General features: G+C 39.5%; 3 protein-coding genes across 3 annotated transcripts; 1 reads left to right on the top strand and 2 right to left on the bottom strand.

The window, feature by feature from the left end:
* Positions 1-1477: 1477 nt before the first annotated feature.
* On the bottom strand, positions 1478-5937 carry LOC306714516 (uncharacterized protein; the record flags this gene model as incomplete). Its single annotated transcript, XM_079184559.1, has 8 exons — positions 5903-5937; positions 5651-5710; positions 5148-5405; positions 4692-4937; positions 4352-4471; positions 4080-4136; positions 3103-3177; positions 1478-1566 (listed from the first exon to the last, which is right to left on the bottom strand). Exons 1-8 carry the CDS (start codon positions 5931-5933, stop codon positions 1478-1480), a joined length of 936 nt encoding a protein of 311 aa, XP_079040685.1. The 5' UTR covers positions 5934-5937.
* Positions 5938-6840: 903 nt separating this feature from the next.
* Positions 6841-11229, top strand: LOC306714315 (V-set domain-containing T-cell activation inhibitor 1-like). Its single transcript, XM_079184305.1, has 6 exons — positions 6841-6886; positions 7406-7520; positions 7907-8248; positions 8504-8782; positions 8911-9030; positions 9592-11229. The coding sequence occupies exons 2-6, from the start codon at positions 7415-7417 to the stop codon at positions 10158-10160; spliced, it is 1416 nt and encodes a 471-aa protein (XP_079040431.1). The 5' UTR covers positions 6841-6886; positions 7406-7414; the 3' UTR covers positions 10161-11229.
* Positions 11230-13973: 2744 nt separating this feature from the next.
* Positions 13974-18873, bottom strand: LOC306714478 (coronin-2A-like; the record flags this gene model as incomplete). The annotated part of the gene is made up of 13 exons (XM_079184520.1): positions 13974-14039; positions 14127-14195; positions 14293-14460; positions 15081-15241; positions 15325-15415; positions 15510-15625; positions 16170-16266; positions 16463-16567; positions 17142-17258; positions 17329-17529; positions 18134-18283; positions 18385-18501; positions 18673-18873. The coding sequence occupies 13 exons, from the start codon at positions 18871-18873 to the stop codon at positions 13974-13976; spliced, it is 1659 nt and encodes a 552-aa protein (XP_079040646.1).
* Between the last annotated feature and the right edge of the window lie 7075 nt (positions 18874-25948).

A 25948-nucleotide genomic window follows, 5' to 3' on the forward strand; every position in this document is an offset into this window, starting at 1 on the left:
ATAACTTGCGTATCATTCACGTATGTCGTGTATTTTTTTTTATCATGAACTGGTCATTGTAAAGTCATTTGTGCTTTCATATATTTATATACGCTGTAGACTCGGTGTGTTTTCTGAAGTCTTTTCAGCTGGTGACCACAGTGTGACCACAGTGTGACCACAGTGTGACCACAGTGTGACCACAGTGTGTATTTTAAATCTGCAGCTCTGTCTGAGGAAGCTGTTTATAAGAACAATGTGGTTTAACTGTTATAAAACAGCCACTGATGCTTTGAGTTAGCTGCAGAGATCAGATGAGGACTTAACAGCCGTTTTCATTTTTTATATCAATACAATATTTACTGTGTTCATAAATAAAACATACTGTCTTCAACCACGTTTGTCACAGCTTTCCCACAAGATATTTTATCATTTGTTAAGAATATGCACAACAATGTAATACATAGATTTGAATCTATTAACAGCTCATTAAGGATCCAAAGTACAACGTACATTGAGAGACTGTAAGCTTTACTTAATACAAATCTACAATCATTTTATTAGACATTTGGTGAAACTGAGCACATATCTGGTTTTCCATTAAATCATACTTTGTGTTATCATTTGAGATGCTTATCTAATAGAAGTTGATATAAATAATTAATCTTGTCTTAATTTTGTAGAAATGGAGGCACTTAATCAACTTAAATTCAAATTAATTTTATTTCTTTCTGAAGCTAATGTTGCGTTAAGTTATCGAATATTGACAAGAAAAGCTAAAACAGTTTGGTTCATGCTTTAGAAGTGATGCTATCATTTGTCACGTGTGTTTATATTTGTTTCAGGTCAAACGGATGTAATTATGTTACTAAACTGACCACAGTCAGTGTATTATTATTATTATTATTATTATTATTATTATTATTATTATTATTATTATTATTATTCTACAGCAGCTGTGTTCTTGTAGCTGCTTCAGACACTGATGCTGTGAACTAGCTGAAGCCCTCAGATGATGATAAAGAAACTTCCCATTGTCATTAATTAAGAATACATTTTCTCTCTCTACAAACCAGCGATATCTATTGTTTAAGCACAGAAATATTGTCTTTTATCATGAACATAGACAACTAAACACAACAATTTGAAAACAGTTTTGTTTTGAAGAAAATTATAAAACTTTAATTCTGCAATGGGGGTGATTGGAAATGTAACAGTTTAAAAATAATTTGGTCGACATTTTACGAAATGCATTAATTCAACAGCTCTGTGTGGTCGTCGGACCTGCACAGGTTTAAATCTCTTCCTTCTTCAGTCAGGAGTCTCTGCTCTCAGTAACCTGTAAGATACACCGGGGGAAGGATGAAGCTGTCAGTATGTTCAAAACATTTACACGCTTGTTTGTGCTGATTGAAAAATCTTCCGTTTAGAAGTTCAGAACAATTAGGACGCTTACAAGCCTGTTTCTAGACAGAAAATAGAGCAAAGTCAGTCTTGCCTAATCAATCGTATAATAGAAGGGATCCTCTTCTGTTAAAAGTGGGTTGGTACCTGCAAGTATGGTGCAATGACTGGATCCTCTTGGTTCTGTTTTGGAGAGAAACTACGTTTCAACATTTTTCATTTACTTGAAAGCTGAAATCTATACGACCCTACATAGCTTTGAAGTCTCTTGATATCATTCTAGCATTGGTCAGACATTATGGACGACAGGGGAAGCCCAATTAAAATATACTGATGCTTAAAGTAAATGAATCAGTCCATCAAATATTAAATGCAGATTCAAACTCTCCATGACCTCAGTGTCCTGAATGAAGCACAGCTATGGATTTGAAAGGTTAACATTATTGTTTGAGGTCATTTATCGTTCTACTCTCCGATGAATAAAACGTGTTTTAGTCACCCGCCATTCAAGCAGGACAAGAGTCAAAACACATTTTTGACTTGAATGAAATTGAAATACACGTATAATTTAAGCTTTGGCACATTTGACAACATACACCATACACAACAATACTCACACAACAAGACAACAATTATCCATCTTAAAGTCTTAAAGTGACCAAGTGGCAGTAATAATAAAAGTGCTGAGTGGACTGTTCTGCCACAGGTTCAGCTCAGTAGTGTGACCTTTATCATTGTGGACTTCCCCAGGCTTCATGTGTGTAAACAGGCATAAACAAAAAGGACTCGTCATTATCTGACTGAGTCCATTTTAAAGAGAGCCTGAGACATTCAAAAGTACAAGATTGAACAATTGTTTAAATACACGCAACCAGACGTCAGAACCAGCCTAACGCTGCAATGTAGGGCGCCACAAGGCTCAATTATTGGCACTTTTTCTAAAAACATATCTTTTCTTTAAATGCACCAACCACAACTTTGATTGTGTTTTTAAATCATTATCATGCAGATGATGCCCAACTTAATATGTGTGTTAGATACTTCATTAGGCTTTAATTAGAGTCCAATTTGAGTACTTTTTCTATTCTAAACTAATGTTTTACACATTGTTGCCCCATTTCATCTGATCACAGTTTGGACTTTGTGTCCTTCTGTGTTATTGACTGTTATACAGATAAAATATGAACCTGTAAGAAAATAAGGGTCCAAATGTACTGTGATGTATGAGTGTTCTGATTACTGGCCCCATTGTATAAAATACTGACCACGCATTCACTTACCCACACAACACATGAGGCTGCCGGGTGCCTTAAAGCACTTGTTGTCCTGATAAAAATAAATGCATTGTGGTGTTCTATTTTCATGGTGGCGTCTTGACTCAAACAGCCTCCCTTATAACCGTAAGATCAGCCGACATGAGAGCTGCTATGAACTGAGGGGCCCGTCCACCTTTTTTTGTCAGTGGGTTTCTCATGTGGTTTATGTCTGCGTAGCTAAGTAAGAAGCTTTAACTATCACTCGGGCCTGAACCTCCGATAGCAGACACAGTTTAACTTTAGAAATGAACAAACCCTCAAAAACAGCCTATAAATGTCAGATTAATAATTCAGTGGCTCTCACCATATTCTTGATGTGACACCATAGTAATGTCACTGAATACTTGAATACTAATATATTACATTTTTAGATGTTAAAGTCTTTGTTTCTCAAGTTAATTACCTTTCGTCATACTGAGTTTTGTGACGACAGCATATATTCCCTGGATCGGAGCAGCTACACTGACCTGTCCATACACTGAAACATAATACAAATACAACACATTATGAATAACAGGTATGCCAAAGCAAAAAAGCTTATTTACATACATTCTATAAATCTATTCCTATAAACATTAAAATATCAGCAAGCGGATTGATATTATTCTAGTGTACCAACACTTGTTTTAACTCCCATGTTTGGCTTGTGGATCTTGAATCCTTGGACTCTTTATCATACTGACATAGTTTAGACATAGACGTCACGGCAGAAACATGGTTTTGAATCTGTGGTTGCTTTTGACATACTTTTAACTCAGTGCTACCCTTCCTGGAAGTGTGCACATGTGTAATGTGCATGCATGAAACACAAACATTTGTCATTTTTTACAAAAACTTTTTTTCCTCTGTTTACGTCACTGGGCTGCGACACCATTCTTCACACCATCCGAAATGCCCCAGAATAATATACGTAAAGGTGGACAGACGACAATGTCAGAATGACAATGGGGTCTAAAATGACAAAGAATTCACAGAATAATGTGGTTCCTGGTTATTGAGGGCTTCATGTATAAGTGGAATTAAGTGGAGCTGGACTTATACCTCAATTTTTTTTTTCACTGGAGTGTTTTGGAAGGCCTGTGGATAATGAACTACAGAGGTATAAAATGCTGAAAACAAGGCATGAATTCACTTTTTTACAGGTCAGAAATTGTAGAACCTGGCGATGTTTCTATAGGGTCTTACTTTACATGTCCCACTTACTGGGTGTGGATGGGTGGAAGTCCTCTAAAGATGTTAGGACTGAATACATTGTAAGGGAGATAGAAAGCTGGGGTAATTAGCCCCGCCCACCTTCCTACCTGGGGTCATTTGCATAGTGACAAAATACACACACAGTATCTCGTTGTGTTGAAATAAATGGAGGTTGGTGTTCCTCACCTGTTTGAGGAGAAGGAGAAGAGGAAGACTGGAATGAGGAAGGACGTGTTGGGGAATCTGTTTGAATAAAATAAGAAATAAAATATAAAATGAGTGAGAACAGCGTAATTGGCCACCAGAACCATCAGAAATTGTAAACATGCATTAGCATCCACGCTAACATTTCTAACACACGCAGAACTACATTGTGTTTTATCACAATTGTCACAACGAAGATCCGACTTTTAGCAAACTTTGCATCAGTAATTGAAGTGGTGTCCACTTGTCTGTACCTGTGGTGATTGTTGGACGTTTCCTATATTGCAGTAATCCCACCAACAGCAGCAAAGCCACGAAGAAAACACCCAGACCAATGCAGAGCAGCAGAAGGAGCCGAGGGCCGTGATGAGGCTCTTCATCGGTAGTTGGAGAGATAATGGGATGAGCAGCAGATGAGACATAATGCTTTTTGATATCAATATAATACTTTTTACTGAGTCCACTCAAATGATAAGACATCCTGAGACCTACAAGTTGTTTGTAATACTTCTATCAAGCTTTAAAACATAAAACTTGAAGTAGGTTTGGTACTCAGCATCAATAGATTTATTTTTAAACGCTGCTACGTCTCACCTCTGACAGTCAGCCAGCTCCCTGGTGATTCTCCAGCTCCAGGGATTCTGCACTTGTAGAGTCCTTCATTAGACTTGGAAACACTGAGGATGTTCACATTTTCTGTCGAGCTTCTCTCCATCAAGTGGCCATCTTTAAAGAATTCAGCTGTGAGGTTGGGGGACGCCTGCTTCTCTCTGCAGCTCAGAGTCGTAGCTTCTCCCTCCATCACAGGATGGACCGGACTCTCCAGGATCACTGGACCATCTGAACACGTATTTTAAAAACATGAATATTTAAAATGTCACTGAATAAAGCTGGCTAATGTGGCAGAGGATTCCTGGTTTTAATAGTTTACTAGGTAATGTTTTATTTAACACAGTAATGCATCAACACATAAATAATTAAATGAATCTTCAAACTGAGATGCTCACAGACTAAACATGTGATGGCCTTGTGTTCTTAGTGTTTGCATACCAGTCACAGTGATGTTGACAGTGTTACTGGTCTTTGCTCCAATTTCACACCAGTATTCTCCACTGTCAAGTGCTGGATAGGCATCTTTTCTTTCACAGGGTCCTGTGGATTTGGACCAGTCGGTAGCACATGTTTGAGCTCCTCCTTTGATCCTCTTCATCACTCTCCATCCAGTCAGCCCCTCCAGCCCCTCACAGCTGACCACAAGGGACTCATGTTGAAAGTGCTGCTGTCTGTTTGGAACAACCTGAGGAAAAGCTGCATCCAATACAGAGACACAGAAAGAAAATTCACATACATTACATTAAAAAAAATCTTCTATTTTTTTTTTATTTGAGTTGAATTTGGGCAAACATGCTAATTTTGTCTTTTCCTTTTGCTTCATTAGCAGTATACTATTTTCTTAGATAGTATTTAGGTATTATCACTTGGGATGCAGAATATGTCAAGACGTTGTTTCTAAAAATGAAACCAAATACACATAAAATTGTAAAGTTAGTTACCAGCTTTTTGAGAATAACTGAAGTCAACTTGTGCGACCAGCATGAACATCACAAGCCTCACTGGAGAAACAAGAGAACTGTTACTGTATCACATGTTACAGAACATAACTGTAACATGTAAATGTCTGTAATAGTTGCTCCATCAGTGAGATTTCAAATCTCTATAATACTTATTGTTATTCAGGTCCCCGTGTTGTTTCTTTCACAAAGATTGAATCAATATATTTCTGTGAACATTAGACATTTACTCACTCAGTCTGATGCAGAGAGCTGTGACCTCCATGATGTCTGGCTGCTGACTGTCTGAACATCAGACTGCTTTTCAAATATCATGTAGGTCAGAAGCTCCTCTTCCTGTTTCTCTGCTGCTGAGGAAACAGCAAGTTTGAAGATTGTGACAGACAGAGCTGCTGTGAGTTTAACACAAGAACAAAAGAAAGTAAAAGCTCAACAGGTGGCGACAGAGGACTTGATATTTAAAGCACATAACTGGTGAACAGAAAACTAACATCAAATTCTATGTTAAGTACAGTTTGATATCAAATACTTTTGTGACAAGCTGACAGGACATTTGTATTGGACACTAGGATTTATTTAGGCCTGAAGTGAAAAAGATTCATAAAATTCATAAATATTAATAATAAGTCATTATAGTAACCATCCTTATTAGAAATCCTCCATTGAATTGGTTCAGTCTATCCAGGCAGATTCATGTTTTGTAAGAAAACAGAACAAACATTCAGATTGTCTACTGACACAGCTTCTTGGTTAGTATTATATACAACTATACATATTATATGTATTATATTATATACAGCAGGTAGCAGGTCCAGAGTTCAGTTTGAACAATTACAACAGCTCATAACTAAACAGACGGAGAGAAAACGAAAGTGCAAAGAACTGCAGACATCGGCATTGTATGATCCCGGCTACGTATATTTTCTTTACCCTACAATGGTCCTGATATTCTGTATCAATACAACAACTCTGCACAATCATACAACACAGTTTTAGGCAAATGTAGAACATTGTGCACAGTCTTAAACTCTGAAAGCCACCAACATTGATATGAGTTGAATGGAAAGGAGTAATAAAGTCATAACACATGTTATCTATTTACAGACGGGCTGGAGTAAAAGTACACATGGCTTTAATTTCAGGTCATTTCATTCTGGACTATGACCTTCCAGTTTCCTTTTGCTTAGGTGAGGCGACTCTTTAGCACGCAAGCAACGGGTAAGTAAGATTTCAATACATTATTCTAGTGATATTTTTCACCATGCCATTGTTGTAGTTATTTACAGCCTGTTTCTGGGACAAACACCTAATCGCTTCTCCTGCAATCTTTTCAAATTAATGTCTGTGGGTTTTGAAGCCCAAACGAGTTGCTTAGAACTTTTTTAGTGAGTGGTTGGGGTATTCTGGGACCAAACCGTGTTTCCATTAGTTTAACCTCTAGAAAGTCCATGTGGTCCTAGCTTTCCTCTTATTCGTGTCATGGTCAACCACCTGTAATATTTGAGTAACAAATAAAATATGAATTCACATTTATTTACAACTGTTTATCACGGATAGCGTCTTACAGTCCTGTGACGTCGACAGAAATTGAATTTCTTTTTTTTTTGTCAGAGCATTTCATTCATTGATAGCTGTAAAGATGTGACGACAACTTCAACAAATATAACTACATTTTGAAGAAGATTTTAGAATAACTTGGTCTCACATGTTTTACTGTTGAACTATTTTCATTTTCAGAACTTCAGGATGACTCACATGAAGGACAGACTCACCTTGAAACCTCAGCTCAGTGACTTCACTGCACTGGTCTTGCATCACATTGTTGTACTCCTTCTAACACACTCTTGTGGAGGTAAATGACACAATAACAACTGAGCATTTACATATATCATTTGCAAAAATCACATTACTGAGAACTACGAACATACACTACAATACGTTTTACACCACAAAAGAACACTTTTGCTCAGTTCAACACACTTAGTGGTTTTACTTGGTCTGGTATGACCAGTAGCGGTCTACAGGAGATGGTCACATGCTTGTTCTCTAAAGTAGAGTAGAAGACTAGTAGAAGAATGGAATTGTGGGATATAACGGAATATTCACTGGTTCAGTAATTACTTATGGTGGTCAGCAAACGTCAGTTACATACTTGAAGTCTAACTTTAACATAGTTGTGTTAAAGCAGAACATATGTAATGGTTGTATTGATAATATATCAGTGTGTTTTCCCCATAGGTCAGCTTCAGCTGAGTGGTACATCTCAGCCAATAGTGGCAATGGTTGGTGATGACATCATTTTGCCATGTCATCTGGAAACTGCTGTGGATGCCACTGGCCTGACCGTGGAGTGGACGAGACCTGACCTGGAACCGAGCGTTGTCCTTTTGAGAAGAGACAGTGTGCAGCTTCAGCATGAGGATAATCCATTGTACGTAGGGAGAACATCACTGTCCACCAACAAACTGAAGCGTGGAGACATTTCAATGACACTCTCTAAAGTAAAACTCTCTGATGCGGGAACTTACAAATGCCTTGTTCCTAAATCTGGTCCAGAATCTGTGGTCGAGCTCACTGTAGGTAAGTTGGTGTGAATCCATTGAGCACTTCAACAACTATATTCATCCAGGAAATGTATAAATGCATTATGTGGTCATGAGTGGCAGTTATGACAGTCAGTGAATATACTTTACTAGAGCAATGTGAAAAAAAACGGTTGTCCAACCAAAATGACTTAGATCTTAACCACAGTGCCGAAGGTGAAGAAGTGCTGTACTTCCATTATTTTGGTAACTTTGACTTCAAACTGTTTTTGACATTTCTACTCTCTGTTAGGTTCTGTCTCCTCCCCTTACATTGATATTTACAAAGTCAGCAATGGAGTGATGTTAGACTGTGAGTGTAGAGGCTGGTATCCAGAGCCTGAGGTGTTGTGGCTGGACGGTGAGGGAAACCTCTTCTCTGCTGGACCTACAGAGACAGTCAGAGGTCCTGATGACCTCTATACTGTCAGCAGCAGAGTGACTGTGGAGAAGAGACACAGCAACAGCTTCACCTGTAGAGTCCAACAGAGGACCATCAACCAGACCAGAGAGACTCACATCCGTCTTTCAGGTAGAAAAAGGATTTTTGAGTCGTAGGTGTTCTCACTTTCTGTTTGTTACAGACAGTTGTAGTCTGTAACTAACAGCCAGTCTAGTTTTCTTGACACTAACAATCTGTTGTGTGTTTTCTATTTCCAGCTGATCTCTTTATGGTCCAGTCTAGCTCTGCTATTCGTATTTCCATCTGCCTGGCTGTGTGCATCGTGTCTGTTGGTGCAGCTGTCCTCGTTGTGTGGAAATGGGGACGAAACAAAACCAGTAAGTTCGAATTTCATTGTACTTCTTTTAAAACCTCATGTTACTTTCATATCTCTTTTTAATGGATATTTTACATTTATTCTGTTAAGAATGTAGGACTGAGAAGGGTTGAGATCCACATGACTCAATCTTATTCTCTGTGTCATCCAGTGCAAATGTTGGGTATTATAGCACTGATACCAAGGCTCCTTGCTTATCTTCAAATTAAAAGTATCAGTCCCGAGCATAACTGTCCCTCAGACTCACGGGCATTACATTACTTAAAAAATCTACCTTTAGTTGATTTGGGGGTTACCGAACCTTTTAAGATCTGTTTTCATTGTTGTTGGTGATTATATAAAGAACCCTAGCACCAAGCTAAAAGAAAATAGTTACTTTTCATTCATTACTGATAGGTATAGGGATTTGTATTTCAAATAGGAGTAACACGGAGAAAAAAATAAAATTATATATATATATATATATATGTAATTTTATTTTTTTCTCTGTATATATATATATATATGTTGTCAGTCGACTAGATTTATTCTGCAATAACACACATCTCTCCTATTTACATAGAAAACACACACAGCAGCACAGAACTTCAGCTTCTGACGGACGGAGAAGGAAACAGAGAGAAGCTTGTGACCAAAAGTGAGAAAATAACGTATTTGAACAAGACAAAGGAAAAACTTGATGAGGATTTACAGAACAATGAGGGAGAACTGCAACATGTACACCAGGTGATAACGACACTGATGAACCAGAAGAAAGATCTGAAGAACCAGAGAGAGAAACTCACCTCACAACAGCAGGAGAACAAGATAAAGATAGAAGAGTGCAAGAAGAAGATCAACAACATCCCAATGTTTGACAGAGGAAACAAATGGAAGAAACAGGGAGAAAAACTACCGAAACTGAAGAACAGGGAGAAAGAACATGAGGAAATGTTAGAGAACACAGAGAAACTACTGGAGTCAACAGAGGAGATGATTAATAAAATGACAGAAAGGAAGGGCAAACTAGAGCGAGATAAGGAGAAAATAGATAAACTCCTGAAAGAGACCGACAGAGAGAGAGAAGAGATTCAGAGAAAACTTCAGTCAGAGAGAGAAGAGGAAGTAAATCATCCAATCACGACGGCTTAAACATTTATCAAATTTGATGCATTCATTTTAGACCTCTAACGTCATCGATCTTTGTCAGTTTATTTTGGCAATACATCCAACAATGCTTCAGTTACGCAGTACTTGAATGTGTTGTATGTGAAAACATTGTGCTAAAAGATTATTTTGTTGAGTGATGAAATAATCCATAAGAATTCATTGAAGCAATAGCTCCCACACAGGCTGTGGTATGTTGGGCTCATCAACACCTCTTAGCTGTGATATAATCACAACACATCAAAGCCTGATGTGAGCTTATGATTCCATAAAACGGTATTACTATTGAAATATTTTTTGATTCAAAGAAACTGCAGCATAATAAGTCTTTCCAACATAATGACGCTTGGTCAGACCCTGGGGCGTCACTTTCCCAAACTAAGACGCTCTAAGTGCTAAGAATCACCCAGTATATTAAATTCAGCATCATCTCTGTAAAGCTTCTCTGTTGTTCAGGTAAATGGATTTGTTGTCGTCCTAAAATATGTCACAAATTCAAGAGGCTTCATCCATTTGGATATGATAGATGAAAATGTCCTCGAGACAAAACAGACAAAGTCCATTTGCTTAACATTAAGGACTCCACTTGTGTCATGTAAAACTTCAAGAGTCTGCTTTAAGAAGGCAGGAGTAATTATTACATTATGCACAGAATTTATTACATTCAAATTGTTTGCTGAGTTTATTATGTAATCATTTTCTAATTGTGTAATAACTTATGTACAAGCGTGTTATTACCTTATGCACTCATGGTTTTCTCACTTGCTGTACCTTATAATATGAGCTTTTATTACATTTAAATCATTTATTTATGTGCATTTATTACATTATGAGCAGTTATACATACATCAATGGTCAATGAAAATTAAAATCATAACCGAGCATTTAAAACCTTTTTGCAGTCGCAGTGTACGCTTTGTAGTAAAAAAATGCTAACTTTTTTGTCTTTTCTAAGGAAACAACTGTTTGTAAGAATTGAATGAGTAGACCTTTATGATTATAAAACAAATATAAAATAACCCTACAAATGTTTTTTTGACTTCTGAATCTTCATTTCTTTCAACAATAAAAAATACAGTAAAGACCAGTAAATTGTGGAGCCTTAGAGAAAAGCAAAGACAACAAAGCTCTGCAGCAGAATGTTGATATAACGTCTCCATTAATACAACAAACTGTGAAGGAGGTAAGGGACACACCAGCTAATGCTCGTGGAACGAGTCGTCTTGTTAAACCATAACTGATGTTCACTTTTTAGTTCACGCTAATAATGACTCTTCAAAAACAGGCTGAGGTTCTAAATCTACAGCAAGTTTTTTTAAGTTGCTACAGAGCGTGTGGCCCTTGAATTATATTTGTCTGCGCAAAGACGCTTAAATTATCACCAGCATCTGCTGTCTCTAAAAAAAAACATAGAACAAGATATACAGCACGCTTTATTAAAATAGGTCAAGCATCTATCTGTGGTTTTGAGTTTTTTCTGCTTGTGACAAAGTCTAATACAATAGACAGGCACAGAACCGTGAGACCTAATGAAGGCTGGCACATGTGTTCCTCAAAGTTGGACTGAAATGTACAAAAAAAACTTTCAAATAACAAGTACTCAAGCTATTGACTGAAATAACGTTCATTAAACTTTGTACTTAGTATCATTTTTCTCTTTTTTTTGTATTCAGTTCTGCATGAGTGGACATTATTTTTGTGTAACTCTCACTTTCCCAAAGTGAAGTAGTCCCACCAGCAGCAGCAGCAGAGCCACCATCACTATGGTGAACACTGTCCTTAAGATGAGGTACACATGACAGGAGTGATCTGAGGAGGGACGAGTCTCTGTGAACTGCTGCAAAAACACAGATACAGGTGTCACAATGCATTATGTGTTACTGTTTAACATAGAATGAATTGTTTGATCTCCTTTTAAACGAGCATCTAAGAGCAGAAACCAGAGCAAACGTACAGAAACACACGAATGCAATAAGTGCAACGAGCTAATATGAATACAATAAGTGCTGAGTCAGTGCTAAGTGGAAGGTTCAGGGTAACTCATTTCATTCACTAAAAATTGGAGCGATGAGCTCCTCCGTCAATCAATCAATTTATTTGTTTCATGAAAATCGTGCAAGTTGACGTTATAACTTTTAGTTCAATTCAATGTATTTGTATGGCCCACAATCACACGTTTACCTCGGAGGGCTTTACAATGTACAGCATCCTCTGGACCCTTAAAAACAGGAAGAAACGGTGAAGTTCGCTTCAGTTCAACAGAAAGATGATCACATGGGTAATAAGCCCCGCCTCTTTACTCACTGCTGCGTGAATCTGCTTTCCACAGAAAACAATCTCAGAAATGAATCCGTAGCTTGAGTTGCTGCAACTTCAGTTTATTTTATGTGAGTCATCAGTTATAGAAATCATGAGTCATCAAATACTGTAAAGAAGAGCCGCTTTCAATCCTGCCACCACACAGCAGGAGGCGCTCACATGTCAGCTCTGCTCAGTTTCTGTTTAACATATTTAAATACACATTCTACATGAAACCTGGACCTGATGACTTTAATAAAAAGAGGTTTAGCTTAAAAGAGGAAGACGATAAATACTGTCAACAGAGCAAATAATGATTCCCAAATATACATGAAGAAAAGATTTATTGAAAAATGTGAAATTACAAAACAGTGACATTGTGTTTGGTTCATTCAGAACTCCGTTGTACCTGGAACAGTGACGTGAGTCTCTCTGGTCTGGTTGATGTTCCTCTGTTGGACTCTACAGGTGAAGCTGTTGCTGTGTCTCTGTTGCTGACAGTATAGAGGTCATCAGGACCTCTGACTGTCTCTGTAAATATACCACTTGATGACTTTACAGTGAAACTGCTTGAGATCCTCTCACAGGGCCGTAATAATGCTCCAAGTCAAAACTCAGTATCTTCCCTCAACTCACCTTTATATCTCGTGACTTTTTCTTAACTGGTGGTATTTGTTGTAACTATTTAAATGATTTGATCTTGTTTTTGTCTTAAGTTCTGGATCTGCCCTGGTCCTGCTCGTAGTTCACATGTTTCCTGTTTCCTGCCGTTCCTTCATGTTTTGTGTTTCCTGTTTTATTTTGTTAGCCACCTCTCCTCTCGTTTCAGATGACTTCACTTCCTGCCTGTGTGTGTTTCCTCACATGTTTTGATTAGTTCGCCCTCTAGCCCTGCAGTCACCTGACCTGCTCACCTGTCTCACTCCTCTCATTAGTCGCTCTACATGTAAACAGAGAGGTCACGTGTGTGTTCAGCCTGGCATGTTCAATGTACCCAGAAACATTCGGGATTTAAGATGGAACAGAGACTATTTTACACACCTGCTTTATTCCTCATTTCTTTACACTTTGTTATTGAAGCTGATAAAAGGAGTAAATAAAATGTTTCCTCCGGTCTCCTAATGAACGGAAAGAGATCGTTTCAGTTTCCTGAAGAACACGAGGACCGACAGTGAGTTCTCTTCCTCTGTCTGCATCTTCATCATGTTGTAAGTGTGAAGAGAAAGTCAAACTCAGCGTGCAGCCTCGTTGCCTAAATCCTCTGAGATGTCGTTGATTTTTTTTAAAGATCATTTTGTTTAACAGCTTGAAAGTGCTTCGTGTTCTCATGCTATTAGCATTAATGCTAAGCTAAAGCTCTTGTTACTTTAAAGAAATGAAGTGCAACACAAACACTATAAGTGCATCATGATGTGAGCTGTGTTTCCTTTATTGGTGGACATGTTGAGTAGTTTGATTGGTTCAGCTTTAAAACAGCAGCGTGAGAGCTGATTGGTTGAATCAGAAGGTTGCCCTCATGTTGTTTCTGGTGTTTTTGATGTCCAGCTCCAGCTGAGTGATCCTCACCTGCACAACAGAAACAATCACTGTAACAGTGATAGTTTACATCTCATTGGTGTTTGGCCTTTGATTTGTGTGTGTTTGAACACTAACCTCTTTGGCATTGAGTCGATCTCTCAGGCCTCTGATCTCGTCTTGCTGTCTGTAAAATGCCTGCAGGAGCTGAAATTAGAGAAACGAGTCTCTTGGCAGGAAGAGGAGGAACTCCAACCAAAACATTGGCACACTCAGTATTCTCACGTGCACGTCTGAGCCTCACCTCGCTCTCGGTTGTAGGCGGCGGCCTCTCTGCAGGTTCACAGCAGTGCGGCGTGCAGCAGTACGTCCACAGCGGGATCTGGGTCTCATCTGGCTGCCACCCCGACAGATCGCTCATCTCCCTGGGGTATTTGGCGTCCTGGTAGGCCAGCTGCTCCTCAAGGAAGGCCTCAAGAGAAAGGATCAGCTGGTTCATACGACAGCAAGCTGGACAGAACTTTGAGACAAGTTGAGTTTACTGTCAACAATAGCTACAAGAAGTCTTTAAATCGATCACAGAATTGCTTTTCGCCAGATCCTAAACTTTGCAGCAGTTCTACTTTGGGCATAACACTTGTATTTAACAATTTTTTTCAAAAAACTCTAGATTTACCAAACTATCTACATTGCAACCCTCAACTATGTTCACCAGCTTTAGGTAGTGACAGAAAGAATGAGATCGCAACACATTTGAACTTTGCAGCAGCACTATTCGGGTGTTGAAACGACCAGTGATTTACGACCTCAAGTACATTATTCACTTACTGTCTTTGCTTGACTTCTTTTTTTAATTCGTGGCGATTTATTACTTCCTGGCGCACGTTGGTTGCATGAAAACTTATGTCAGACTTTGTATCTGCACTGTGCCGTGAGCACAGCTCATTGTGCTGATTTGGAATTGAGACCTTGAAGGCGTCACACATGTTGTCCTTCTGGTCTGACATAAACCACTGTTTCCCATCGGAGTGGCAAATCTGACTGTAACTCAGCTGCCAGCTGTTTGACATTCCAGTGCTGATGTGATTATACCTCTTCCATAATGTCCAGGTTGGGCCCGGTCTCTGCACCGACAGCCAGATCCATCTGGAACCTCAGGGAGCTCAGCTGTCTCACGAGCCCTTTCTCAGCCGGGGTTTCTGGGTAAGGGTTGGCTACCCGAGTCCCAGGCTTCAAGGACATCAGCACTGGGCCTGATGGAGATATGTAAGAGAGGCATGGGTCTATCATATATCTGTCAGCCATTTTGGCTTGAAGACACTAATGCATTACTGACTTCTGTTGATCCCCAACAGCCACTCCTGAGCCGTCATGGCCGCCTGGTTTCCAGCTGTCAGTGGGTACAGATCCTCTTGGAAAATACCCGACTGGAAGGACGAAGAAAACGCTGCAACTGGTTTCTGTCTTTATCATCAGTAAATGCAACAAAATAAGAAAAGTGAGGTAAACGTATTTGCTCACCTCTTTTCGTGGTACGATCATTGACAATGGTTCCACCAGGTCTTTGATGGCGATCAGACGGTAAAATCTGAAAACTTCACAGGCGCTCACGTCCAGGCCGCGCTTTGGCATCACCCCTGAAGTGATGCAACACATCAAAGGTATGTATACCTTTGATGTGTTGCATCACCCCTGAAGTGATGCAACACATCAAAGGTATGTATACCTTTGTAACGTCTAAAATGACGTGCTCTCTTTTCTTTTAGTAGCTTTAATAGCTTTTTTTAGGTAGCTAGAAATAGATTTTGGCTCAGCTAGCTAAATTTGTTCTCAAATAAAGCTACAGCTAGCATTATTAAGAAGTACTAAGTATAGTAAAAAAAATGTATGACAAACCAAGATAATCTCTTGTTTGTGGAGCTTTCTTCCTCTTTATTGAAGAGCTTGCTTTTTTCAATTTGAGTGACATTGATTTCACTGCAGATTTTGTAATGCTCTCCCTCAAAACCCGATCCTCACATGCAAATAGCTCATGCTTGTGCTTGGATTACAAAATCTGAAGTGAAAAGTCATGCCCTCAAATTGAAAGACCACCCTCTTGAAGTTAGGAAAAGAAATCTCCATATGTGTGAACCACAGAGCTTATTTCAGGCATCTTTGCAAAAAGTGTGTTGATCTCACCAAGTCCTTTCTGTGGCAGCAGCGACCTGTACTCCATCAGGAAGCTGATGTAAGGTTTCTCAGTGCTCAGCTCGTAGTACCGGATGTTCCCGTCGCCCTAAATCAAGGCATGTGAGGGCACATCAGTTTTGTCTGGCACAATCGATACTAGCTTATTTAGGCAACTTCGAAATTTAACTTAGGTAACATGAAATTTAAACAACAGAGATATGGTGAAGTTGAATAAGGTGCAATCCCAACCAACTACAGGAAATGAATCCCAGAACTATGGGTCTATGTGTGTGTTGTCTGACCTTTCCTGCCAAGTAGAGCATGTGTGTGTCTGGGTCGTAGAACGGGAAGAGGACTCCAGCAGATCCGTCCAAATCTTCTTCGTACAGCGGCTCAGATAAATCGTCCTGCACACAAAAAAACAAACTCAGACGGACTGAGAAAGAAATATTTCTGGATTTCCTGCTAAAAAAAACTCATACTTTTGGTAAGAAGACTGGAGCAAATTCGTCATCCTTGAAGATGGACTGAAATGTCCGAAGGCTTTGCTGCTCATTGAATCTAGCAAGACCACCATTGTATATTTTTTTGTAAGTTTTGCGAAGATTTAATGTCATATTTCACCTAATTGTAGAGGTATGTACAGTATACTCCAGTTTAATTAATCCCTGGAACATAATGCATCTCATTAAATCCTCCTCTGTTTTGTGTTTTGTCATTTTAGTTATACAGTATATACATAGTTCTCTTTATGAAGATCAGTTTAAGCTGTTTTTCATCCATATTTATGGATCCATGTTGTTGTTTCCTACTGCAAGCTGATAATTGTCCTCTAGCATAGCTCCGAAAAAAGGTTCTGGTTTAAAATGAAGAGAAAATTGCAGAAAGAAATTCAGTTTTTTTGATTTTTTTTCATAGATCATTCAATCTATTCAAATAATCAACCACTCAGTTAGATGTAGGAGTGTGTTTATGTCTTACAGGGTCCCAGAGGACGATCTGTCTGTGGTTCCAGGGCGAGCTGCCGGTCGACAGAAGCATCTTCAATCCTCCGATGTATAAAACTTTGCTGGATCTGTGAGACTTGCTGCTGGACACCTGCAGGAACGAAGTTAAAAAGTTTCAGTTTTTTGCACCTTCAGTTGAAATGAATACCTCAAAAACACACCTGTAGGATCCGTCCTGTCCGTGGGTCCAGGACTCGAACCCGTCTGTCTTTGGACGTGACCGCCAGCCTGCTGCCGTCACTGTTGAAGCTGACAGACAGCAGCAGCGAATCGGATGGGTAGCGGTGGTGGATGGGCATCAGAACCACCCGGACCGGGTACCTGATCACCGCACCTACCTGGGACACATCCCAGAGGAGGACCTGGGGCAAAAAGAGAGACAACGTCAGGGCTGTAACACAAATAGCTCAATCTGACCAAATTACGTGCACCATTTATGTGCCTGATGGCCAGATTTACATTTTTCAGAATTGGCCTAAATCTGGTCAAAATGTGGCGGCCAAAAGTGGATTCAAAGTTAGCCAGAATGCTGCTTACTGGAACTGATTCTTATCCTCAAAACCAGACCAAATACTCAATTGTTGCTATTCCTGGTTCAAATGTGGTCCTTTTAGAGCCAGAACCAGGCAGAAACCTCCAATGCAGAAAGCCAATGCTGGAGTGTCTTAAAGCTGCATTCTCTCTAATGTCCACCAGGGGGCGACTCCTCTGTTTGTATAGAAGTCTATGAGAAAAGGACTCCACTTCTCTCTTGATTTATTACCTCAGTAAACATGAGTTTATGGTCTCAATATGATAAATAAAACACTGATTGTTAGGATTTACTACGTTAAAACGGATTACGATTCTCATCACAAACAAAAACTATAGTGACAAAAGTTCTGATTTGTACGTTGCTTTGGACCAAATTAAATGTCAGAGTAACGACTTTGACTGAGGCTGCCACTGACCAATGAGGATCCTCACCTTGTAGTCGTAGGCGGAGCTTAGCAGCAGGTTCTCAGCTGTCGGATGCCACTCAATAAGCGCCACCCTCCTGGAGTGACCAATCAGAGTCTTCCTGGCCTTGGTGAGGTTCTGTTGGACGCCACAGACCGGGATGTCCCAGATCTTCGTCTGAAACACAGACAGAACTGGGTTGTGTTTACTATACTTATGGGGACATTTCGGCTTAAACAACATGAATGTAAACAAAAAGGACAGGACATCGTGCTTACAGTGCAATCCTCTGAGCACGAGGCGATGCAGTGATCGTCAAACGGGTTCCACTTGACGTCCAGCACCCTCCCACTGTGACCGCACACCCTCGGGTGCTGAGGGTCCACCCTGCCTGTCTGAGAGAACAGCGCTATCTATTAATTACTTTATTTATGTATTCAGTCATTTGTTTAAATATTTTTGTTTATTTATTAAAATGTCAGGTTTCGTCCTCCATAACGTTCTAATCCTTTTTAGATTTTAAGGTGTTCAACAGGAGGAGGTGATGACCACGAAGGACTACGCACATGATGGAGCGGCAGGACTAAAAAGGACCCGCCCCCGGCGCACTCCGTCACCACGGCGATGAAGCAGGGATTGGCTGAGCAGCAGTGGTTGTCGTGGACGCTGCGCGTGATCGGCACCCCGTCGTAGCCGTGCTCCTTGGTGGACGGCTTCCCGAAGACGTGACGAAACTTTGAGCAGCGGAAAGACGAACGCCACGACATCTGGAGGACGGCACGTTTAAAGGTTTTTAAAACTTTTACAAGCAGTTTGAACATCGACAACATGTGAACACAGGAACTTTCATTAACACGTGTGTGTGTGTGTGTGTGTGTGTGTGTGTGTGTGTGTGTGTGTGTGTGTGTGTGTGTGTGTGTGTGTGTGTGTGTGTGTGTGTGTGTGTGTGTGTGTGTGTGTGTGTGTGTGTGTGTGTCTCAGCCCTTCGTGATCCCATAATAGTGTTGTGGAACCTCTAATCTGGCCTAATCAATAATGCAATCGGCTGTCATTAATGGCTTTCATAATCTTATCAATAATTAAACAATTTCTTCAATAACTGAACATCTTAATCATTCACACACACACGCACACACACACACACACACACACACACACACACACACACACACACACACACACACACACACACACACACACTCACACACACAAAGACGTAAGTAATAAATCCTTCGTCCAGAACAGTTTCTTCATGTTATTAAAGATTCATCAGTTACATACAGACTCCCTGTTGTTACAAACTTCTCGTGACCTTTGACCTTTATGTGGCTAGAAGAGATCAACTTACTGTGGAGCGAGGAGGGAAGATGAAGAATGAGAGGAAGGAGAGGAAGAAGAAGGAGGTGGAGGACTTCAGATGAACATAGTCAGATCCAGCTGCATAAATGAATGGTATGAGTGGTGTCCTGTCTGTACATTTACTGAAGATCTGTACACATTTGAGGTACTTTACTTGAGTATTTACATTTCCTGCTACTTCTCCACTTCTCCACTACATCTCAGTGGTATACTGTATATATTGCACTATATTTACTAGGCAGGTACTTACTCGTTACTTTTCCAATTAAGTTAATGCATCATTAAAAGGTGGTACAGTCATAAAATATAATACAATTATAATAGTTGTTTACAACTATTTTGTCTTCTGCTGTCTGACAAAAAAAATCAATCACCACCAAAGAGATGTTTCTGCTCTAAACGTTTCCATTGGTTTCATCTAAATAAGATTAAATAAAAGTCATGTTTTCTAACGATCTCACGCCCCCTCGTAGTTATTTTGGGAAATACTACAATTCTCTTTCTTGCTGAGAGTCGGGTGAGTAGATCGATACCACACACTGGTGTCTGTGCAGTAAATATGAAGCCACAGCCAGCAGCAGGCTAACTTAGCTTAGCATAAAGACTGGTAACAGTGGGAAAACAGCTAGCCGGGCAACGTCCAAAAGATGACTCATTAGAATGTTATATGTCCTCTCATCTTTCTCTCCGCTAGAAAACAAAAAGACCGTCCAGGTTGCATTCACATTCACAACATGAAAAACACGGAATACACATACAATATCTGTAATATTTATCATGTTGTCCAAATGAATTCTTCCTTCACGTCCTCCCTGGTTTAAGATGCTGAACATCAACCTCAACAGTTCCACGATCTCTCCACTGTTACCTTTATATCATCTAAACAAAAGGATGTTTTCTTACCTCTGTTAGTCATCTGAGTTCTCTTCCTGCAAACAAACGTGCTGCTGCTGTTAATAACTTTATGATTAGGACTATTATTATGATACTACTACGAAAAGTACTGTTCAATCGGCTGGCTGACAGTAAAAGTACAAGTGCTGACTGCTGACTGCTGTGTGTGTGTGTGTGTGTGTGTGTGTGTGTGTGTGAGTGTGAGTGTGTGTGTGATCCATGACGTCTCACCTCTCCTTCCACATTAGCAGAGCTGTTTATGCACGGCTGCATGTGCACAAACACCCCTCTACATCCGATACTGCCACACACACACACACACACACACACACACACACACACACACACACACACACACACACACACACACACACACACACACACACACACACACACACACACACACACACACACACTCACACGATTACACAGAACCAGTGCCCAACTAAGACGACAGTACTAAAGCTCATAATCATAAATCTGTTGGACTTGGTGATTCATGGAAAGTATTTCATCTTCCAGAAAGTTTCGTCATTTCGTCGATGTTATGGTTGCAAAAGTCTAAATTTCTTACTGTAGTTTTGATCAAAGACACGTCTGTTTCTTCTCATGTTCAAGTCTGCATTTGTCATTTGCACGGCAAATATTATTTAGAGATTTTTATCCATCAAAAGTCTTCTTTCAGACTAATGTTTAGGTGTTTATTTTATTACTTTGTTAAAATTTCTAATTCACCAAAAGTTATTATTAGATTAGATCGTAAAAACCTTTGACTCTACTGAACCGGCTTTTATCAAAAATGATTTATGTTCTGGAAATGTATGCAAATTACATATTTTATTATTAGGATAGCACCTCATTTGCATATTTAAACAGCATTTCAGAAAACTTGTAATACAATAAATAACAGTCTTCATCACAGATAACATACATTAAACTAAATGCATATGTAGTGGCCTGTGCACTGGTCGCTGGTCGGTTCACTCTGCTCTGGGACAGAATGTGTCTTCCTGTGGTGTTTCCTGTCCGTAGCTCCGCCCACAGAACTCTCTGATGTCATAATCGGAACACTGTGATGTCATATTCCAAGCAGAATCTTCAGTCTTCAGTGTTTTCAGGCCACACATCAACCGTCACGCCGGTAAGACAACAGACTGATGCACACGTAAAAGTACTCGTTGGGCAGAGAGTTATAGTATAATATATATATAATACTATTTGAATATCATTACTACTGCTTTAATATAAGCTGTATATTAAGCAGACTTGAACTGCTTAACATAACGTAATTGCTACTTTACAAGTTTGATTAGTAGCTCAGTGTCATATTTTATTGATTAAAATAAATACATTTAGTTTGTAAAATCTTAATCCAGCTGTCAGTACAAATATTTGCTTCCAAAATGTAGTAGAGTAACAACATGAACTGCTCAAGTAAAGTAAAAGTACATCAAATTGTACTGAAGTACATGAGTAAAGGTACACGGTTACTTTCCACCACTGGTTCTGATACTGAGACGTTTGTGGACTTTGAACAATGTGGTTCATAAAGGAAAAACTACTTTATATTGATTATCAGTGAGTACAGTTTACACTTTATTAGATGGAAGTACTCGTAGTACAGGTGTAAGTTGACAAATATTTCTCCACAGGGTACCTGTAAAGTCTGGCTTTCCTCGTTTCTCATAAGGAAGCTGGAGAATAAACTTTCAAAATAAACCTCTATGTTCACAGGAAAAGTAGCGTTTCGGCTCGTTACATGCATACAGTGTCTTTTCAAAATAAAACGTAGTTTTAGTTAGTTTTTAGATTTACTTACGCAACAAAAGTACTTTGTCAGACTGAGGAAAAGATCATGAATTGGGTAAAAAAAAGTCAGTTTTTTATGTGAAATCGTTAGCTTGTTACGTAAGAAAGGTAAGGTGAACTAAGTTAACGTTGACTTGGTTTCACACGAGTCTTGAACGGCGGTGTCTGCTCAGGAGCCTGAGGTTGAATCCGTTCCTCCTCTGGTGCCACGTTAACAAAACTTAAAGGTTGTTGTTTCTCGTCGTCCTGCAGCTCGATGGCTTCACAGCGAACGATTTGCGGTCAAACCAACAAGGCTGCGCTGGATTCTGGAGACCAGCCGGGGCAGACGCTGAGGAGCAACACCTTAATGGTGAGGAGATCATATTCATTCATCACCGCAGTAGAAATTAAGATTTGATGCCAAACTTGTATCAGTTACTTTAGCCAGAAAGTCCAAACTGAGTGAGGCAAATAGAGAATCACCACCAAGAGAAAACATGAGACTTTCACTGATGGCGATACCTGGTGGCCATTAGAGGAACTGCATCTTAGGAAACCTTGACAGAGATGGTTTGGAAGAAAGCTTTTTTTTCTTCTTATAATGACAACTGTGTTTTTTTCCTCATCTGAAGGAAGCCAAACCACACGTAGCTGCCTCTTTCAGACGAAACCCCCGTCCTTTGGGAACCACAGAGCGGTAAGAAAACAGGAGATCCAGAGAGCTTAAGAGCTTTAGTAAAACATGTAGCTGACGCTTGTTGGTAACGTTTTAACTAACCCTAGCAGTACCATCATCCTCATCATCATCCTCATCATTCTCTCCAGGTGCCTAAACGTCCCGTCTGGAAACGGTCCAGAAAACTCAAAAATTGTCCGCGAGGCGCTGAGGATGGACCTCCCTCACCACCTCATCCTCGGGAACGTCTGGCGCAGGGTTCAAGCCCACGGCGCCAATTATACCGACATGAAGGAGCTGGTCGCGGACCTGTTTGCGGCCGACGACGACGGGTCCCGGTCCAGGAAGAACCAGGAGGTTCCAATGGAGACGAACCAGCTGGAGGAGGCGCTGATGATGAGCAGCCCGGTGGTGTGGAAGGCTCTGCGGATGGGAGCGCCCCCACACCTCATCAAGCCAAAGCTCCGCGCCAAGATCTTGTCCAACAGCGTCGGCTACGCTGACGTCAGCGAGCTTCTCACAGATCTGAACATGAAGCAGAGACTTCTCACGTACCAGTGAACTAGACTCAGAGCTCCCAGAGCTTTTCTATCTGGAGAAATAAAAGTCTTTTCTTCCGCAGTTTTGCACAATTTATAACGTTCTAACGCACACCTTTTCAAAAATGTTATTGCTCAAATACAGAGCTCAAAATCTAACAGCAATTCAGCATTTTATTGAATCCAGATTATTATTTTAATATTATGTGATTCGTGACTTTGGGCTGTGTAGACAAACATAATTAGATTGATTTTATTATATGTAAGCTGCAAGGCAATTGTGTAATAAAAGTCACAATGACAGACAAGAGTTTAACTACATTTTTAAATGATCTTCAACACGTGGCAGCCCCAGAATTAAACTATAAAATATAAGTTTAGGCAGCTCACATATACACAAACCACTTTTTTAATACAAAATAGAAACAATAATTTACGTTGCACTTCACTGATTTCGAGTATCTTGTGCAGGTAGCAATTCAAAATAAAAATGAATTCGAATTCCACATCGCAACAAAAACAAGGTTCAATACTTATGGAAGGGACTTATACGTTGCTTCCTCTCGCATGCTCTTGATCCGTTTTCATAAAGGTTGACCCCCCCCCCCCCCCCCCCATATACGACCATAACTATGGATTTATACATTTCTTTCCTTATTGTTTTATTTATAAATTTATAAGAGACATTTATCTTTATATTTAGTTTATTTATTTATTATGTCAGTTTTAGTCCTCCATACAAAATCATAAGTGATGATTGAGATGGATTATTTTATTTTATTTTTTATTTTTGAGGAAAATCCTCATTTTGATCTTCAGTCAATATTATTTTGGCAAATTCAACAAAAGCAAGTTTAAGTCACTTAACACGGCGCTAAGAAGCAGCGTTTCACTCACTTTGTCTGGTTGAGAGGTTCAAGTCAGTGATGCTACAAAATGAAACTAAATAAGTATTTCTGCCCAAAAACTGCTACTTGTGTTCATAAAGTTCACAAGATGCCATTTAGGTGTCAGGATGTACTGAATCTCCTCCACTGGAGGGCCGTTAAATACCGATCATTACCACAATGAATGATTTCACAGTGTAACTCATTATCTGTTCTTTTACTCATTCTTGATATGTTTTGCTTTTAAATGTATTTATCATATTTATGATTTAATATGTTTATAATACAAAGTATCAAGTTGTCACTCATGATACGTTTTACTTCCTTTTGTCTCCTTTTTAGTTTTTATGGTGTTCAACATTCATCTGTAGACAGGAGTGTGTGTGTGTGCGTGTGTGTGTGTGTGTGTGTGTGTGTGTGTGTGTGTGTGTGTGTGTGTGTGTGTGTGTGTGTCTCTCAGCCCTTCGTGATCTCATAATAGTGTTGTGGAACCTCTTATCTGGCCTAATCAAAAATTATGTTATTATTGGCTTTCATAATCTTATCAATAATGACTCAATTTCTTCAATAACTGAACGTCTAAATCATACACACACACACACACACAGACACACACACACGCACACACACACACACACACAAAGAGTTAAGTGGTAGATCCTTCATCCAGAACAGTTTCTTCATGTTATTAAAGATTCATCAGTTACATACAGACTCCCTGTTGTTACAAACTCCTCCTGACCTTTGACCTTTATGTGGCTAGCAGAGATCAGCTTACTGTGGAGAGAGGAAGAAGAAGAAGAAGGAGGGGAAGAAGAAGAAGAAGAAGAAGAAGAAGGAGAGGAAGGCCATCTGGTAAAACAAAACAAAGGTTTGAAAAAAACCTATAACTTTATTGACTTCTGTGGGGAAACAAAAGAATGTGCATCAATGTCCCACATTCAGCGACAGAGAATTAAAATAGTCCCAAAGGCATTTTTTATCATCATTTTTGGAAAAGTAGTTTATGAAAAGACATAAAATGAAAGGCAGCAGAAACACTTAAACGCACTACAACAGGAACAGGAAGTCAATGATTTGCTCATGAAAGGTGATCAATACAACCACATTCTGCTCTCACATTGTAAACATTGTTCAATATTCAATATAATGACCAGATGTTCTGGCTAATCTGGAAGATATATTTCATAACCTGTGACATATTATTTCCACAAAAGGATCAATAAAATTAATCTTGCAGGATTTATTCTTATGTTCGTTTAACAGGGAACATAAAAGTGCTGACATTGCGTTGTAAATTTGACTCTCAAATGAAAACAGAATGGCCTGCAGGGGTTGATACAGTTTCACGTTGAATCAACAGAGGTCGCTGTGGTTCTACATTTTGACTACACACTTCTGACGAGGCGTACAGTCATGTCTGATGGCAGCCCTCTTCTCACCAGTTCATCTCTTATCTGGAGAAGAAAAATGCAACAGTGGTGCTGAGATGTGATCACTGCCTTATCAGATTGTTCAGTGTAAAGAGGGAGATCTGTGATTGTTTTAATGTATTTCTCAATCATCGAAAGTCTTTATAGTAAGACCACTAACATATAGTTAAGCCTCCAACTAGCCACAGCAGGAGCAGTTATTGATGCTTTAACATGCGTTGATGTCTGGTTAGATAAGAAGAGGCTGACCTGTTGTATGAGGG

Source organism: Pholis gunnellus (genome assembly GCF_910591455.1).
Source record: "Pholis gunnellus genome assembly, chromosome: 23".
In the NCBI taxonomy this organism is placed as follows: domain Eukaryota; kingdom Metazoa; phylum Chordata; class Actinopteri; order Perciformes; family Pholidae; genus Pholis; species Pholis gunnellus.